The 18,683-nt window shown below is 42.4% G+C and overlaps 1 protein-coding gene across 2 annotated transcripts in view; it reads left to right on the top strand.

Annotated features, from left to right (window-relative positions):
- Positions 1 to 538: 538 nt before the first annotated feature.
- The window catches only part of TOP3B (DNA topoisomerase III beta), a 30,226-nt gene continuing 12,081 nt past the window's right edge, over positions 539 to 18,683 (top strand). The window contains exons 1-10 of one of the 2 annotated variants that reach the window (XM_058158636.1): positions 539 to 783; positions 1,959 to 2,078; positions 3,648 to 3,779; positions 4,878 to 4,984; positions 6,438 to 6,512; positions 8,688 to 8,884; positions 11,040 to 11,196; positions 12,999 to 13,112; positions 14,691 to 14,781; positions 16,555 to 16,709. In XM_058158636.1, the coding sequence (XP_058014619.1) occupies positions 2,009 to 2,078; positions 3,648 to 3,779; positions 4,878 to 4,984; positions 6,438 to 6,512; positions 8,688 to 8,884; positions 11,040 to 11,196; positions 12,999 to 13,112; positions 14,691 to 14,781; positions 16,555 to 16,709 (1,098 nt within the window). In that variant the 5' untranslated portion in view covers positions 539 to 783; positions 1,959 to 2,008. The remainder of the gene's footprint in view (positions 784 to 1,958; positions 2,079 to 3,647; positions 3,780 to 4,877; positions 4,985 to 6,437; positions 6,513 to 8,687; positions 8,885 to 11,039; positions 11,197 to 12,998; positions 13,113 to 14,690; positions 14,782 to 16,554; positions 16,710 to 18,683) is intronic. The other variant, XM_058158637.1, reaches the window with a different exon arrangement.

Raw genomic sequence — 18,683 nt, 5'->3', positions numbered from 1 at the left:
GTGATGCCTTTTTGAATGTTCATGTATAAAATAAATAATAATAAGAGTTTCATGTATAAAATGAATAATAACAACAACAACAACAAAAACAAACCGTATCAACCATTAGCACCAGTCAATGGTATTTGTGATACATTTTTAAATGCTCAGTTGACTTGAGTTTCATGTTTAACGAATAAAGTTTATAATGTAACAACAACAGCAACAACATTTGTTTGCCGCCAATCTCACAAACCCCTCCCCCCCCCTTTAATTGCAGGCGCCCTTTCCAGGTGAGAAATAAAAGAAGAAAGGGAATCGGAGGCTCCGCTGGCCGGGCGAAAGGATGCTGCTGCGTCTCCATGGCAACGCGCGCAGAGGACCAGCCGCCAGGAGGGATAACAGGAGCCGGAGAGCATCCCCGGCCCGGCTATGGGAAAAGAAAGCGGCGGAGGCGGCGCTGGCTTCGGCTGACCCGGCAGTAGAAGCGGCGGGGAAGGCGGCGTCGGAGGCCACCTCCTCTTCCTTCTCCTCCGCCTCCTCCTCCGCCTCCTCAACCCGCTTCTCGGGTCCGCCTCGCCGGCGTGCAGCGACCCAGCGGAGCAAAGCAGGCGGGGATGCCCTTCGCGGGCTGGGGAGGGGGGCTCCCAATCCGGCGGGGAGCCGCCTTCAATTGCACGCACCTGCCCTTGCACGCTGCAGGGAGGTGAGCGAGCGAGCGAGCAAGCTTGTTCACCTTTCCCACGACCGGTTGGTTGGCTTTCCCACGAGTGACACGCGTCCCCCGCGAGCGGGGCAGATCAGGTGAGGCCGTGGGGGTGGAAGTGGGGGAGAGAGAGAGAGAGAGAGAGAGCTGTTCTTGCGGAATTTAAATCTGGCTCTGACTGTTGCTCAGGTTTGATCTCCGGCTGATCAATCAATAAAAACCTTATTGATGAGGGTTTTACAATCTATACATTGGTGACCAACCAGTGGTCACCGTGGACCCACCGGTGGCCCGTGAGAAAAATTTTGGTGGTCCACGGAAAAATTATTTGCATTTTTTTATATTGCACTAAATACTATTTATCTTTTTAAAAAAATCATATTAGTGGTCCGCGGGATTTAAAATTATGAATTTGGTGGTCCCTGAGGTCTGAAAGGTTGGTGACCCCGATCTATACTATTTAAAAGAGTAAGCGGGAGAAAGAAAGAAGGATAAAAAAAAAGAAAGAAAATGTAGAAATGCCCCCTTTTTTTCCTGTGGAGTGATTGGCATCTTATTTTTCTCTCTCCTTTTAACCGTTTTTTTTCTATATCAATTATATATATGTATATCTTTATTTTTGAATACAGCGTATACCATTTACAAGAAAAACGGAAAAAGAAGGCCAAATAGAAAATAGTAAAATAGTACAAGTGGTTAGAGAATAGGAAAACTAAATAGAAATAAAGGATGAAGAAGAGACGATAACAAATATGTAAAATATTGTAAATAAACGAAACTAGATGTAAAGGGACAATAAAGTCAAAGATAGTAAAAAAAGAAGGGAAAAGGGGAATGTATAAAGCAGAAAGCTGAAGGAACGAAAACGTCATGTAAAAAATATTAGTAATATTATATTTAATACCAATATTAACACATGAACTAATAACAGTAATAATAAAATGATTATTATTGTCAGGGCATACCATTTATAAGAAAAACAGGAAAAAAGGCCAAATAGAAAATAGTAATAAATATTAACACATCAACTAATAACAGTAGTAATAATATAACAACACATGTACTGAGAATAATTTTTTTTGCATTTTTTTTAAAAAAAGGATTAGTGTTCATTAAGTGTACCTTTATGATTCTTGATGAATGTATCTTTTCTTTTATGCACACTGAGAGCATATGCACCAAGACAAATTCCTTGTGTGTCCAATCACACTTGGCCAATAAAAAAAAAATACATTCTATTCTATTCTAATGTTATTTTTTTTCTCTCGTTTAGGCTGAAGTATTTTCTTTCCATTTGAAGGTCTTCATCACCATTATCTGAAGATGAAGATAGTCCTTATGGTAGCTGAGAAGCCTTCTCTGGCTCAGTCCATCGCCAAAATCCTTTCAAGAGGTTTGGAAAAAAAGAGGATATTCTGTTAATATTAATTACAATTTTAAATGTCAATATTCCAAGCATTATTCACTCACCCACTCATGCATTCATTCATTCATCTGAATTAAATATAATGTCTAAGTATATTGATAGTATATTAGTATAAGGTCTGTTTACCCATGTAGGATGGCTGTATTATCCTTCTCATCTTTTCTATTATCTTTTCTTATTGGCATTATTATTATGATTACAGTATTATTACTCTGGAATAGAATAGAATAGAATTGAATTGAATTGAATTGAATTGAACTGAATTCTTTATTGGCCAAGTGTGATTGGACACACAAGGAATTTGTCTTTGGTGCATATGTTCTCAGTGTACATAAAAAGACAAGATACATTCGTCAAGAAACATAAGGTACAACACTTAATGATAGTCATAGGGTACAAATAAGTAATCGAATCACACTAGGAAGCAATCAGTATAAATCGTTAGGATACAGCAACTAGTTACAGTTATACAGTCATAAGTGGGAAGAGATGGGTGATAGGAACGATGAGAAGACTAATAGTAATGCAGAGAGAGTTTCTACACTGGAGACAAATTCCTTGTGTGTCTAATCACACAATAAAAGCCGTCCAACTTGGTCAATGACTCTGGGCAGCTTACAATTTAAAAAATAGATTATTATTAAAATAGTAAAAACATTTTAAAACCGTAAAAACCCAAATTAAATATCAATATATAAGTATAATAAGGGGCCGAGGTGGCGCAGTGGTTAGAGTGCAGCACTGCAGGCTACTTTAGCTGACTGCTAGCTGCAGTTCAGCAGTTCAAATCTCACCAGGCTCAAGGCTGACTCAGCCTTCCATCCTTCCAAAGTGGGTAAAATGAGGACCCAGATTGTTGGGGGCAAGAGGCTGACTCTGTAAACCACTTAGAGAGGGCTGTAAATCACTATGAAGTGATATATAAGTCTGTTACCTTCCTTCCTTCCTTCCTTCCTTCCTTCCTTCCTCCCTCCCTCCCTCCCTCCCTCCCTCCCTCCCTCCGTCAGTGGTGCACTATAGTTAGAATGTAGTATTGCAGGCTAATTCTGCCATATCCAGGAATTCGATTTTCACTGCCCAAGGTTGACTCAGCCTTCCATCCTTCCGAGGTGGGTAAAATGAGGACCCAGATTGTTGGGGGCAAGAGGCTGATTCTGTAAACCGCTTAGAGAGGGCTGTAAAAGCACTGTGAAGCGGTACATAAGTTTTAAGTGCTATTGCTATAATTATTGGGCTTGTCTTCAAAATTAAATACGTTGAATGTACAATAAAACAAAACATTAATAAAATGATAACCGCCAGGCATGTACCTTAAAATCGAAACCGTTCTCTGGTTTGATTTTAAGGTAACTTGATATATGCTTGATATTACAACTTGATGTTTGCTCTTATTTCTTTCTCTTTTTTTTTTCATTTTGGTTGTTTCCTAAAAAGATCTCTTTGAAGTTGTAAACTTGAAAGGATGTTTGTAATATCTGGCCTTTTTTTTTTTGTGATGCAATATTGTTGGTTCGCCCCCCTCTCCCCCCACTGTAGGAAACATGTCGTCTCGCAAAGGGTTAAACGGGGCGTGTTCTGTGCATGAATTCACTGGTCCTTTCATTGGACAAACCGTCCACTTCAAGATGACGTCAGTATGTGGTCATGTGATGACGCTGGATTTTATAGGTAAAATAATCATTCTTGGCTATTTTCTTCCACTTTGCTGTAAATTGAAAGCAAGAAGGATGCAATGCAGAGCAGTTTCAAGGGAATGTCAATCCCAACCCTTTAGATTAGTACAGATAGTCCTCGACTTACGACCAAATTGAGCCCAAAATTTATGTTGCAAAGTGAAACATTTCGTAACTAACTTTTGCCCCGTTTTACAACTTTTCTTGCCACGGTTGCTAAGTGAATTATTGCACTGATTAAGCTAGTAACACGGTTGTTAAGTGAATCTGACTTCCCCATGGACTTGGCTTGTCTGAAGTTTGCAAAAACTGACCGTCGTATTGCAACTGTCGTAAGTACGAACCATTTGCCAAGCATCTGAATTTTGATCATGTGACCATGGGGATGTGGCAATGGTCGTTGGTGTGAAAAATCCGTCCTGTCCCTTTTTTCAGTGCCGTTGTAACTTTGAAGCGTCACTAAATGAATGGTCATAAGTCAAGGACTACATGTACTCAGGCTGCAGAGCTCAGTTTATCAAAAGCCATCCATGATGACTTCATGAAAAACTAGCCAGAGCAGAGTAGAGTAGGGGAGGGGAGGGGAGGGGAGGGGAGAGGAGAGGAGAGGAGAAGAGAAGAGAAGAGAAGAGAAGAGAAGAGAAGAGAAGAGAGAAGAGTTGGAAAAGACCTTGGAGGTCTTCTAGTCCAACCTTGGCAACTTTAACACTTGTGGATTTCAACTCCCAGAATTCCTCAGCCAGCAAAGCTTTCTGGGAGTTGAAGTCCACAAGTCTTAAAGTTCCCAAGGTTGGAGACCCCTGTTCTAGTCCAACCCCCTGCTCAGGCAGAAGACCCTATACCCTTTCAGACAAGTGACTCTCCAGTCTTTTTTAAAAAACTTTTACAACTTCTGGAGTTCCATTGATTAATTGTTCTAACTGTCAGGAAATTTCTCCTTAGTTCTAAGTTGCTTCTCTCCTGGATGAGTTTCCACCCATTGCTTCTCGTCCTGCCTTCTAGTACATTGGGGAATAGGCTGACTCCCTCCTCTTTGTGCCAACCCAATTCTTTCAAAGATGATGATGATGATGATGTTATCCGCCCTTTTTAGGAAAATACAACAACTGGGATAAAGTTGATCCCGCTGAACTCTTTAGTAAAGCGCCAACTGAAAAGAAGGAAGCCAACCCAAAACTAAACATGGTGAAATTCTTACAGGTAATTAACTCTTTGCTTAGAAATTTAACTATTTATTGACCTGATTGTGAGAGCCAGGTTGATCTTTTAAGACCGGTCTGCGCAAACAAAGCCGTTGAAGATAGATAGATAGATAGATAGATAGATAGATAGATAGATAGATAGATAGATAGATAGATAGATAGATAGATAGATAGATAGATAGATAGATAGATGATAGATAGATAGATAGATAGATAGATAGATAGATAGATAGATAGATAGATAGATAGATAGATAGATAGAAGATGGATGGATGGATAGATAGATAGATAGATAGATGATAGATAGATGATAGATAGATAGATAGATAGATAGATAGATAGATAGATAGATAGATAGATAGATAGATAGATAGAAAGAAAGAAAGAAAGAATTCTTTATTGGCCAAGTGTGATTGGACACACAAGGAATTTGTCTTTCGTGCATATGCCCTTAGTGTACTTAAAAAGACATACATTCGTCAAGAATCATAAGGTACAACTTAATGATAGTCGTAGGAAACAAATAAGCAATAAAATCATACTAGGAAATAATATAAATCATACAAGCAACAAAGTTACAGTCATAGAGTCGTAAGTGGGAGGAGATGGGTGATAGGAATGATGAGAAGATTAATAATAATAGTAAGGCAGACTTAGTAAATAGTTTGACAGTGTTGAGGGAATTATTTGTTTAGCAGAGTGATGGCATTCGAGGAAAAACTGTTCTTGTGTCTAGTTCTTCTGGTGTGCTCTATAGCGTCGTTTCGAGGGTCGGAGTTGAAACAGTTTATGTCCAGGATGTGAAGGGTGTGTAAATATTTTTACAGCCCTGTTTTTGACTCCTGCGGTATACAGGCCCTCAATGGAAGGCTGGTTGGTAGTATTGTTTTTTTCTGCAGTTCTAATGATCCTCTGAAGTCTGTGTCTGTCTTGTTGGGTTGCAGAACCAAACCAGATAGTTATAGAGGTGCAGATGACAGACTCAATCTGGATCAGTAGATCCTTGGGCAGTTTGAGCTTCCTGAGTTGGTGCAGAAAGAACATTCTTTGTTGTCCTTTTTTTTTTGATGAAGTTTTTGATGTTAGGTGTCCATTTTAGGTCTTGAGATATGGTAGAACCTAGAAATTTGACGATCTCTGCAGTTGGTGTCTCGTATTGTAAGAGGTGGTAGTATGGGAGGGTTTCTCCTAAAGTCTTCCACTATTTCCACGGTTCTATGCAGGCAGCACACGAAACCAAGTCCCCTCCGGTCTGTGGAAAAACCTTTCTATGGAACCGGTCCCTGGTGTCGAAAAGGTTGCAGGTCGCTGACCTAGAGTCCATCCCATTCAGCTGTCTAAATCGGTAGAAATTCTCAAAAACGGGACCACAAGAGTTTGGCACGCAACCAAACCGGATGGGCCATCGAACAGTGAATTAAATGTTATCTTTTCTTTGATTTTTTTTTCAGGTGGAAGGGAGAGGTTGCGATTACGTTGTTCTGTGGCTGGATTGCGACAAGGAAGGTGAAAATATATGCTTTGAGGTATATGTCTCATGATCGAACGGTAACATTTCCCTCAGTTTAACCTGGTTGTCCCAAAGATGCTTTTTCAGGAAGCAACTGGACTTTCTAGTTTTTTTTTTCTTTTGAAGATGTTTCGCTTCTGCTCTAAGAAGCTTTTTCAGCTCTGGACTGGATGGTGGGACGTGGAAAGATTTATATTCCTTGCCGACAGCTGGTCATTTGCATCCTTTTAGCAGGTCATTGTGGGATGCGTTGTCGATCGAAAAGTCGGCGGCTCAGCCGTTCCAATCCCTAGTGCCACGTAACGGGGTGAGCTCCCGTGACTTGTCCCAGCTTCTGCCAACCTAGCAGTTCGAAAACACGTAAAAAAATGCAAGTAGAAAAATAGGGACCAACTTTGGTGGGAAGGGAACAGCGTTCTGTGCAACTTTGGCGTTGAGTCATGCCGGCCACATGACCACGGAGACGTCTTCGGACAGCGCTGGCTCTTCGGCTTTGAAACAGAGATGAGCACCGCCCCCTAGAGTCAGGAACGACTAGCACGTATGTGTGAGGGGAATCTTTACCTTTAGGTCATTGGAGGACTTGGAGGTTTATCTGTGTCCTCAGGGTCACTTGAGTGGTGCTCCTGGTTCCTGTAGCCTGCAATTTTTCCTCTGGAAATCCATTCCTACTCCCACACCATTCAAACTGTGCTCATCCCAAATTGTATAGCTATAAGGACACAGATAGACCTCCAGGTCAGGGCTGTCAAACTCCCAGCCCAAGGGCCGGATGCATTATGCACTGGCCATGCCCACACCCTATTTAATGAAGGGTGAAAAGTCTCCATACGTCACCTGACTCTGCCATGACAACGTGAGTTTGATACCTCTGTTCCAAGTGCTTCAACGACCTCCTAAAAGAATGCAAATGACCAGCTGTCTGCAAGGAATATACAGCAGTGGCCAAAATTGTGGAAACCTTTTGGGAAAAGTGTATTTTCTAAAATAGCTAATAACACCACTTTTTTTTTTTGGAGGAGTACTATAAAATTATATATTCATGGAAAGATAATTGAATCAAGAATGTCATGCAATAACTTTTAGGAAGGATTTGCTATTAGAATAGCCGTTATCATATAAAGAAGAAAAGTGAAACACGTAGAAAAAACGAGATATACAAAAATTGTCACCATAGAAAAAACGAGATATACAAAAATGATCACCACCTCAGTTAATCCTTACTTGAGTAACTTTTAGCTTGAATTACAGCTTTGCAACGTCTTCCCATGGAGTGAACCGAAATCTTTTAATTCTGCAGCTGTTATACTGTGAAACCAAGATTGAAGGATTGCTTCTATTAACTGGGTTTTATACCTGGGTCGCTTCTGACTAACAAGTTTCTTTAGTCGGCTCCATAGATTTTTCAATTGGGTGAAGGTCTGGGCTATTCCCAGGCCATTCCAGCAGTGGAATAGGATTATCTTGAAACTCCCCCCCCCAAAAAAAAGTGGTGTTATTAGCCATCAAACTTCAAAGATACACTTTTCCCAAAAGGTTCCCACAATTTTGGCCACTACTGTACATCCTTCCATTCCCCACCATCCAGTCAGAGCTGAAGAAGCTTCTTGGGTTAGAAGTGAAACATCTTCAAAGAGAAAAACCAAGAAAGTCTAGTTGCCTCCTGAAAAAGCACCTTTGGGATGACCATGAACCTGAATGACGGAGAATCTGTACAGACTTTTAACCAGGTTGTGCATCCAAAAAAGCATGCCACTTGCTACGGGTGACCGCATGATCCTGGGGATGCTTCGTTTAGTGACCGAAGTTACAACGGCACTGAAAAAATGTGACATATGACCAGTTTTCGCACTTAACGGCAATTGCAGCATCCCCGTGGCCACATGATCAACATTTGAGCACTGGCACCTATTTATGAGGGTTGCGCTATCCGCCGTCATGTGGTTTCCCTTTGTGACCTTCCCAGCCAGCTTTCAAACAAGCCATGTCAATGGGAGGGGGAGCCAGATTCGCTTAAGGGCCACATGATTCACTTAATAACTGCACTGATTCACTCAAGAGTGGCAGAGAAGGCCATAACATGAGGCGGAAGTCAAGAAACGCCTTGCTTAGCAACAGAAATGTTGGGCTCGTTTGTGGTCGTAAGCCGAGGACTCCCCGCGCCTCACACATTTGGCTTCCTTGGTTTTAGGTGCTGGATGCAACCCTCCCTGTCATGAATAAAGCTCGTGGGGGCGAGAAGACGATCTACAGAGCCAAATTCAGCTCCATCACCGACACCGATATTTGCAACGCCATGAACCAGTTGGGTGAACCCAACCACAATGAAGCTCTGTCGGTGGACGCACGACAAGAGTTAGATCTCAGGATCGGCTGTGCGTTTACAAGGTTTGTAAACCAGATTTCCTATCTTGGCTTCTTATTTTTCCTGGGCCTTTCGTGGGCGACTAGTTTGGCCGTTCCATGCACCTCTGTTGCGACCTAGGCCCAAGTAGTTATTACCAGACACAATCAGTCCTAAACAAACGTATTTTATTAGAACAACTGAGAATTACTTCATTCTCAGCTTAGTCCAAATTAAAACAAAGTCTTTCAGAAAAAGTCCTTCGGCCTTATCACAAACCTTTGTCTTCTTTGGCACCCTGCTAAAGGCTTTTCTTGGCAAAGCCCCATGAAGTTCAGAAACAAGAGATGCCGACTAGAAACAATTGTAGCAACGTTGCTTTCCTACAAAGAGCCCGAGAGCCTTTGCTGCTCTTTTAAGCCTTATGGGAGGATCCAGTCATCTCCTGGCCTTACTCCTGAGTCGTCCTTTTTGCTTTACTGGCCTTCTGGCAGCTCTTCGCATGTGTGCACTAGGAACAGGGTCCTTCTGTTCCTCTGGCTCTCTGCTGGCCACCTCTGGAGGCTCCGGAGTCCGCGTATCGCTCCTAGATGCCCCTGGCCCCATCTCTGCCTCTGACGCAGAGCCCTCGGCCGGGCCTCCCCCCAGAGTCCAGGATTGGCCCATGGTCCTCCCCAGCAGCTTCACTGTCCGACTCCTCTGCCAGCTCCACAGACTGCTGCTGGACCACAACAACCTCTTTCAAATCTGTTATACTGTTAGTACAGTTAAACCTCTACTTCTGATCTACTCCTGATCCTTCCGGCCTCCAGTTTCCCCAATAGGAGAACTCAAGTACCAAAAATGTCCTCAACACAGCTGAAATGCAACACGCAGATCATGTTGAGGACAAGGTTTTAGCCTCCAGAATAACAAAAGTTGGAAGGGACCATAAAGGTTTTCCAGTCCAACCCCTGCTCGAACAGGATACCCAATACCATTACAGATAGTTGGCTGTCCAGTCTCTCCTAAAAAGCCTCCAGTGTTGGAGCGTCCACAACTTCTGGAGGCAAGTTGTTCCACTGATTAATTGTTGTAACTGTCAGGAAATTTCTCCTTAGTTCTAAGTTGCTTCTCTCCTTGGTTAGTTTCCACCCATTGCTTCTTGTCCTGCCTTCAGGTGCTTTGGAGAATAGCTTGACTCCTCCTTCTTTGTGGCAGCCCCTGAGATATTGGAAGACTGCTATCATGTCTCCCCTGATCCTTCTTTTCTTTCTTTTCTTTTTTCTTTTGATTAACTTTTACTACAACAACACAACACAAACATACATAACAAACATAATATGTGTTTTCTATTTACATGTCAGTTTCATTCCACCTACTTTCTGCTTTATGAAGTCCCCATTTCCCCCCCCTCTTTTCTTATCTTTATCGTCCCTTTATATCCAGTTTTATTCATTTACAATATTTTATACCTTTATCACCTTGTCTTCTCCATCATTTATTCATATTTACTTTTCCTCTTCTCTAACAATCGTACCATTTAGTCCATACTTGGTAGTATTCTGTCTCTTCCTTTTCTTTTTTATTTCGTTAATTTATCCCTCTCCGCGCAGTCCAGAATTTTCTTTTTTCTTTTTTTATTTGAATTTATATCCTGCCCTTCTCCGAAGACTCAGGACAGCTTACACTGTGTTAAGCAATAGTCTTCATCCATTTGTATATTATATACAAAGTCAACTTTATTGCCCCCAACAATCTGGGTCCTCATTTTACCTACCTTATAAAGGATGGAAGGCTGAGTCAACCTTGGGCCTGGTAGGACTTGAACTTGCAGTAATTGCAAGCAGCTGTATTAATAGCAGACAGACTTAGTCTGCTGAGCCACCAGAGGCCCTTCTTCTTTTCATCGGACTAGACATACCCAGTTCCTGCAACCATTCTTCGTATGTTTTAGCCTCCAGCCCCCTAATCATCTTTTGTTGCTCTTCTCTGCACTCTTTTGAGAGTCTCAACATCTTTTTTAAGGTGTGGCGACCAGACCTGGATGCAGTATTCCAAGTGGGGCCTTACCAAGGCATTATGAAGGGATACTAGAACTTCATCTGATCTTGATTCTATCCCTCTGTTAATGCAATTTAGAACTGTGTTGGCTTTTTTTGGGAAGCTGCAACACACTGCTCCTCTATTTTCTAATACCTTCTCTATTTATTCCTACAGGTTTCAGACAAAATATTTCCAGGGCAAATACGGCAATTTAGACAGTTCGCTGATCTCCTTTGGGCCTTGCCAGACGCCCACCCTGGGGTTTTGCGTGGAGCGCCACGATAAAATCCAGTCGTTCAAACCCGAAACCTACTGGGTGCTGCAAGCCAAGGTAATCTACTCCTGATCCTTCCGGCCTCCACTTAATAATAATAATAATAATAATAATAATAATAATAATAATAATAATAATAATAATAATAATAATAATAATAATAATAATAATAATAGAGTTGGAAGGGACCTTGGAGGTCTTCTAGTCCAACCCCCTGCCCAGGCATGAAGTTGCTTGGTAATCTTTAATTCCCATCTCAAAAATCATACAGGTAGTCCTTAATTTACCACAGTTCGTTTAGTGGCCGTTCAAAGGTACGACGGCAATGAAAAAAAGCGACTCATGACCGTTTTTCACACTTACAACAATTGCAGCCTCCTCGTGGGTCACGTGATCAAAATCCAGACGCTTCGGCACTGAGTCATTTTTAAGACAGTTGCAGTGTCCGGGGCAGGTGTGAAATTCAGCAGGTTCTGACAGGTTCGGGAGAACCGGTAGTGGAAATTTTGAGTAGTTTGGAGAACCGGCAAATACCACCTCTGGCTGGTACCAGAGTGGGGTGGAAATGGGCATTTTGCAGTAACCTTCCCCTGCCACGCCCACCAAGCCATGCCACGCCCACCAAGCCACGCCCACAGAACCGGTAGTAAAAAAAATTGGATTTCACCACTGGTCCCGGAGTCATGTAATCCCCTTATGCAACATTCAAGGCAATGGGGAAGCCAGCTTTACTTAACCATGTTATTGGAATGGAATGGAATGGAATGGAATGAGATGGGATGGGGATGGGGATGGGAATGGGAATAGGAATAGGAATAGGAATAGGAATAGGAATAGGAATAGGAATAGGAATAGGAATAGGAATAGGAATAGGAATAGGAATAGAGTCGGGTCAGGAAGAGAGACGAGAAGGGAGAGTGGAGTACAGTGGAGTAGAGTAGAGTAGAATAGGAATAACAATAGAATAAGAATAACAATAGAATAGGAATAGGAATAGAATAAGAATAGAATAAAATAGAATAGAATAGAACAGAACATTGGAATGAAGGATAGAGTAGAGTAGAATAGAATATTGGAATGAAGAATAGGATAGGATAGGATAGGATAGAATAGAATAGAATAGAATAGAATAGAATAGAATAGAATAGAATAGAATAGAATAGAATAGAATAGAATAGAATAGAATAGAATAGAATAGAATAGAATAGAAATAAAATAAGGAATAGAATAGAAGAGAAATAAGGAATAGAATAGAATATTGGAATGAAGAATAGAGTAGAGTAGAATAGAATATTGGAATGTAGAATAGAATAGAACAGAATAGAAATAAGGAATAGAATAGAATAGAAATAAGGAATAGAATAGAGTAGAGTAGAGTAGAACAGAATATTGGAATGAAGAATAAGAATAGAATAGAATAGAATAAAATAGAATAGAATAGAATAGCAATAAGGAATAGAATAGAATAGAATAGAATAGGACTTTCTTGTCACTTTGAATGTACACTAATTGGCATACATTAAAAATGAAATTTCATTGCATACAGCTCTCGAAAGGCTCACCACCTCCAATTTTACACCACATATTAACTTAACAACTGCAATGATTTGCTTAACAACCGGCAAGCAAGGTCGTCAAACAGGGCAAAATTCACTTTCACGAACGTTTCACTTAAGAACAGAAATTTGGGGCCCAGTGGCGGTCCTAAGTCGAGGAGGACCCTCTATGTTTAGCTCGAAACTTTCAGAAGGCAGCCTGAAAAAGAACGCCGTGGCAAATCCTGATGCAGGACTGTATTCACAAAGAACCTGAGTTGCGGGTATTTTGTTTTTGTTTTCTAAATGTTTTCTTCTTATCAGGTGATTCCTGAAAAAGACAGTTGTTTGACTCTGGAGTGGGACAGAGTGAGGATCTTCGACCGAGAAATTGCTCAGATGTTTTTGAACCTAACGAAAATGGCGAAGGAAGCCAAGGTAAGGCTTAAGATAACGTTGTCTGCAAAAGAATTTGTGTTCCTTCAGTGATAAATTTAATCTACCTTGTGTCCTAGATAATGTTGTTAACTATGTTGTGGTTCACATTGGATGCTTTTAAAAAATTGGATCTAAGTAGATATACGGGAAGTCCTCAAACGGCAGCTCGTTTGGTTACCGTTTGAAGTTACGCCATCACTGAAAAAAAGTGATTTACAACTGTTTTTCACACTTTCACACTTATGACCACTGCAGCAGCTCCGTGGTCACATGATCAAAATTCGGGCACTTGACAACTGATTCATATTTATGACGGTCACATTGTCCCGGGGTTACGTGCAGAGGTGGGATTCAGCCGGTTCGGAGCGGTGCAAGCGAACGGGATGTTAATTTTAATCTGGTTCGCCAAACCGGTAGTTGCAAGGACTGGCTGACCCCGCCCACCCCCGCCCTTCCCAGGGAAGTCTCCACGCGGCCCGTTTTGGATGCCAGGTAAGTGCAGCGCCCCCGCGGAGACTCTGAAAGGGCAAAAAATGGGCCTCCCGGAAGTCCAGAAACGGGCCTGTTTCTGGCCTTCGTTGGGCCTCCAGAGCCTGGGGGAGGCCGTTTTTGCCCTCCTGGAGGCTCGAGGAAAGCCTCCGGAGCCTGGGGAGGGCGAAAATGCTCCCTCCCCCTGCTGTGGTGCAGGAGGCCAAGTAGGCCACGCCCACCATGGCCACACCCACCCATCAACCAGGCAGCGAACCGTTTGCTAAAATTTTTGAATCCCACCCCTGGTTACGTCAGCCTCCACTCCAAACTTCGTATCTCTTTGTACTCCTTATATTCAGTTGCTAGATAGCATGGGATTGATATTCTAATGTAAATATCTATTGGATTCAAGTTAAGAAGAGAGGGGCCTTTAAGAGTGTCGGTCTGACATAATTAAGGTGGGAGGGGAGATTAATGTTTTGAATTCAACAGGAATGTTTGAGCGCGAACTCTAACGGACATTGCATTCCTGATATGATTGACAACCAGAGACCTGCGGAAGAAGATTACCACGGGACCACGGGAAGGAGCTGGCATTGGACCAGCCCTGATGACCTCTTGGGGAAGAGGAGGGAGGAATAGGGTGATACAGATTGTTAGCCATATTTTGTCTCAGATTCAACTTAGCACTGCTGCTATCCAGATGTAACTAGTAAAAGTACTTTTCTTTATTTGCAAATGAAGTCAAGGTGTATTCTTTCCTAGTTATAGTCAGAGGCAACCTGACAGTTCCCCTTTTTACGACCTTCTGACAAGCAACGTCAGTGGGAAAGTCAGATTCACTTAACAGCTTAACACCTCCAGTGATTCACTTAACAACGGTGGCAGAAAAAGTCACAAAAAGGGACAAAATTCACTTAACAGCAGTCTAGCTTCGCCACAGAGGTTTTGGCCTCAATTATGGCCGTAAGTCCAGGACTCCCCGGATAGCGATGCGTCGTTTGCTACCTTCCTCTTGCGCTTGTAAATTAGAGAGAATGAAATTTAAATGAGTTTTTCCTAGAACTTTGATTTATTTTGCTATAACATCCCATTTTTTTTTTGAAGGTAGAGTCTGTGAGTAAAAAGGAAAAAGTGAAACAACGACCTCTGGCTCTTAATACGGTAGAAATGTTGCGGGTTGCCAGCGCTTCGTTGGGTAAATATGGCAGGATTCCTTTCTTTTAAAAAATAATAGCAGTGCCACTTAGACTTATATACCGCTTCATAGTGCTTTACAGCCCTCTCTAAGCGGTTTACAAAGTCAGCCTCTTGCCCCCAACAATCTGGGTCCTCATTTTAGCCACCTCAGAAGAATGGAAAGTTGAGTCGACCTTGAGCTGGTCAGGATCAAACTCCTGGCAGTGAGCAGAATTAGCTTGCAATACTGAATTCTAACTATTGCACCAGGAAGGAAGGAAAGAAGGAAGGGAGGGGGGAAGGGGAAGGGAGGGGAAGGGAAGGGAAGGGAAGGAAGGCAATAGCAATGGAAATAGCACTTAGACTTATATACTGCTTCACAGTGCCCTCTCTAAGCGATTTACAAGGTCAGCATATTGCCCTTAACAATCTGGATCCTCATTTTACCGACCTCGGAAGGATGGAAGGCTGAGTCAGCCTTGATCCGGTCAGGATTGAACTCCTGGCAGTGAGCAGAATTAGTCTGCAATATTGCATGTCTTGATAATCTGATAATCAACCAGAATAGGGCTAGAAGGGACCTTGGAGGTCTTCTAGTCCAACCCCCTGCTCAGGTAGAAAACCTTACATCATTTCAGACAAATAGCTGTCTCTTAATAGCTCTTTCTTAAAAATGTCCAGTGCTGAAGCACCCACAACTTCTGGTGGCAAGCTGTTCCACTGGTTAATTGTCCGCCCTATTAGGAAATTTCTCCTTAATTCCAGGTTGCTTCTCTCCTTGATTAGTTTCCATTCGCTGTTTCTTGTCCTGCCTTTTCTGGTGCTCTGGAAAATAAGTCGCCCCCCCCCCACCCTTTCTTTGTTGTGGCAGCCCCTCAAATATTGGAAAACTGCTATTATGTCGCCCCCCCAGTCCTTCTTTTCTCCAGATTGGCCATACCAAATTCCTGCAACCGTGCTTGTATGTTTTAGTCCAGGGGTGAAATGCTCCTGGTTCAGACCGGATCGACCAATCCGGTAGCAATGGCGGCAGGTGGTTCGGAGAACCTGGAGCAAAAATCCCTGTCCCCCACCCCCAGCCCAGCTGAGCCACGCGATCGTCAGAGCCTTCTTCTTTTTTTACTTTTAAAAGCATTTTTTTAACAACCGCTTTGGCCGAAGAGGTTGTAAAAAATGCTTTTAAAGTGTTAAAACAAGGCTCTGACGATCCCAGCTGAGGTGCCTGATTGTCAGAGGCTTTTCTGTTTTACTTTTAAAAGCATTTTTTAAAAAGTGAAAAAGCTGAAGCCTGCTAGGGAAAAAATGGGAGGGCGGGGGGTTCATTTGAGAGAGAGAGAGAGAGAGAGAAAAGAAAGAAAGAAAGAAAGAAAGAAAGAAAGAAAGAAAGAAAGAAAGAAAGAAAGAAAGAAAGAAGGAAAGAGGGAGGGAAAAGGAGAGGAAGGAAGGACTACAAACCTGGCACTAGAATAATCCAGGGCTGGAAAGGACCTGGAGGTCATTTAGTCCAACCCTGCTCCAGCAGGTTGTTAGTGAGTTTCTGTCTTTTGATCCCCCAGTCACATAGCCACGCCCACCCAGTCACATGACCACCCCCCACCAAGCCCCACCCACCAAGCCACGCCCAGAGAACCGGTAGGAAAGAAATATAGATTTTTTCACCACTGTTATAGTCCCTTAATCATCTTAGTTGCTCTTCTCTGAACTCCTTCCAGAGTCTCAACATCTTTTGCGTGATTTGGTGACTATTCCTTTTCAACCTATTTTTTTCCCCCCAAACCTGTTTTATCCTTAGGAATGGGACCGCAGCATACGATGCAGATAGCTGAGCGGCTTTATACCCAGGGCTACATTAGCTACCCTCGAACAGAAACGACTCATTATCCTGAAAATTTTGATTTGAAAGGCCCTTTGCGACAACAAGCTAATAATCCTCACTGGGCTGAAACCGTAAGTACCATATTTTTCGGAGTATAATATGCACCAGAGTATAAGACGCACCTTAGTTTTTGGGGAGGAAAATAAGAAAAAAGCTGATTGGCAGGTGCTAATATTTCATAATATTAAAATATAGTAAAATATATTTTAATATAAAGTAACATATATAGGTAGTTTTTTTTTTAATTTGCATTTATATCCCGCCCTTCTCCGAAGACTCAGGGCGGCTTACACTATATTAGCAATATTCTTCATTCTATTTGTATATTTATACACAAAATCAACTTATTGCCCCCAACAATCTGGGTCCTCATTTTACCTACCTTATAAAGGATGGAAGGCTGATTTACAACAGTTTGAGACTCTGGAAAGGGTGCAGAGAAGAGCAACAAAGGTGCTTAGAGGACTGGAGGTTAAAACATATAAAGAACGGTTGCAGGAACTGGGTTTGTCTAGTCTGATGAAAAGAAGGACTAGGACTAAGCTGACTTCCAATATTTGGGGGGCTGCCACAAAGAAGGGGGGCTCACCTTATTCTCCAAAGCACTTGAAGGCAAGACAAGAAGCAATGGGTGGAAACTAATCAAGGAGAGAAGCAACATATGAAGAACGGTTGCAGGATTTGGGTTTGGCTAGTCTAGAGAAAAGAAAAATTGGGGTGACATGATAGCAGTCTTCCAGTATTTGAGGGGCTGCCACAAAGAAGAGGGGGTCAACCTATTTTCCAAAACACCAGAGGGCAGGACAAGAAACGATGGATGGAAACTAATCAAGGAGAGAAGCAACCTGGAATTAAGGAGAAACTTCTTAAGAGTGAAGACAATTAACCAGTGGAACAGCTTGCCACCAGTAGTTACGGGTGTTCCTCACTGGAGGTTTTTAAGAAAAGACTGGACAGCCACTTGTCTGGAATGGTATAGGGTCTCCTGCTTTATTTATTTATTTATTTATTTTATTAGATTTTTATACCGCCCTTCTCCCGAAGGACTCAGGGCGGTGTACAGCCGAAATAAAATACAGAGTATATACAATTAAAAGAAATTAAAAGAAACTATTAATAAATGGCCGATAATTTAAAAATTTACAAATATTTAAAATCTCTAAAACCCCAATTTAAAATCAACTATTTATGCCAGTCCTGCTTGAGTGAATAAGTATGTTTTTAGCTCACGACGAAAGGTCCGAAGATCAGGCACTTGACGTAAGCCAGGGGGAAGTTCGTTCCAGAGCGTCGGTGCTCCCACAGAGAAGGCCCTACCCCTGGGAGCCGCCAGCCGACATTGTTTGGCGGACGGCACCCTGAGAAGGCCCTCTCTGTGAGAGCGTACGGGTCGATGGGAGGCATGCTTGAGCAGGGGGTTGGACTAGAAGATCTCCAAGGTCCCTTCCAACTCTATTCTGATTGATAATTGATAATCAAGGAGAGAAGCAACCTAGAACTAAGGAGAAATTTCCTGACAGTGAGAACAGTTAATCAATGGACATCTTGCCTCCAGAAGTTATGGGTGCCCATATATTGGAGGCTTTGAAGAAGAGACCGGGCAACCATTTGTCTGTAATGGTATAGGGTCTCCTGCTTGAGCAGGGGGTTGGACTAGAAGAACTCCAGGGTTCCCTTCCGACTCTGTTAGTCTGTTCCGTTCTGTTATTTGTTTCGTCAAGTGACGGTGGCACTGAAAAAAGCGATTTATGACCGTTTCCCCCACACTTAACGACCGTTGCAGGATTCCCTGGTCAGGGGATTAAACTCGGCCTGTTGGCAATTGGCTCATATTTATGACGGTCGCAGTGTTCAGTGTTCAACCGCGTTTGTCAATTGAACAAGCGCTGTGATTTTTTTTCCCCACAACTGTGACAAGAAAGGGGATAAAATGGGGTAGAACTCAATTCACAACTAGCCTTGTTTAACGACAGAAATTTTGGGCTCGGTTGTTGTTCTTAAGGCGAGGATTATCCGTAGCTAACTTTAGTCTGCTCCAAGCCATC

This window comes from Ahaetulla prasina, chromosome 15, assembly GCF_028640845.1.
Source record: "Ahaetulla prasina isolate Xishuangbanna chromosome 15, ASM2864084v1, whole genome shotgun sequence".
NCBI lineage: Eukaryota > Metazoa > Chordata > Lepidosauria > Squamata > Colubridae > Ahaetulla > Ahaetulla prasina.
The sequence above is the reverse complement of the archived record's forward strand: the minus strand, read 5'-3'. Positions and strand labels throughout refer to the sequence as shown.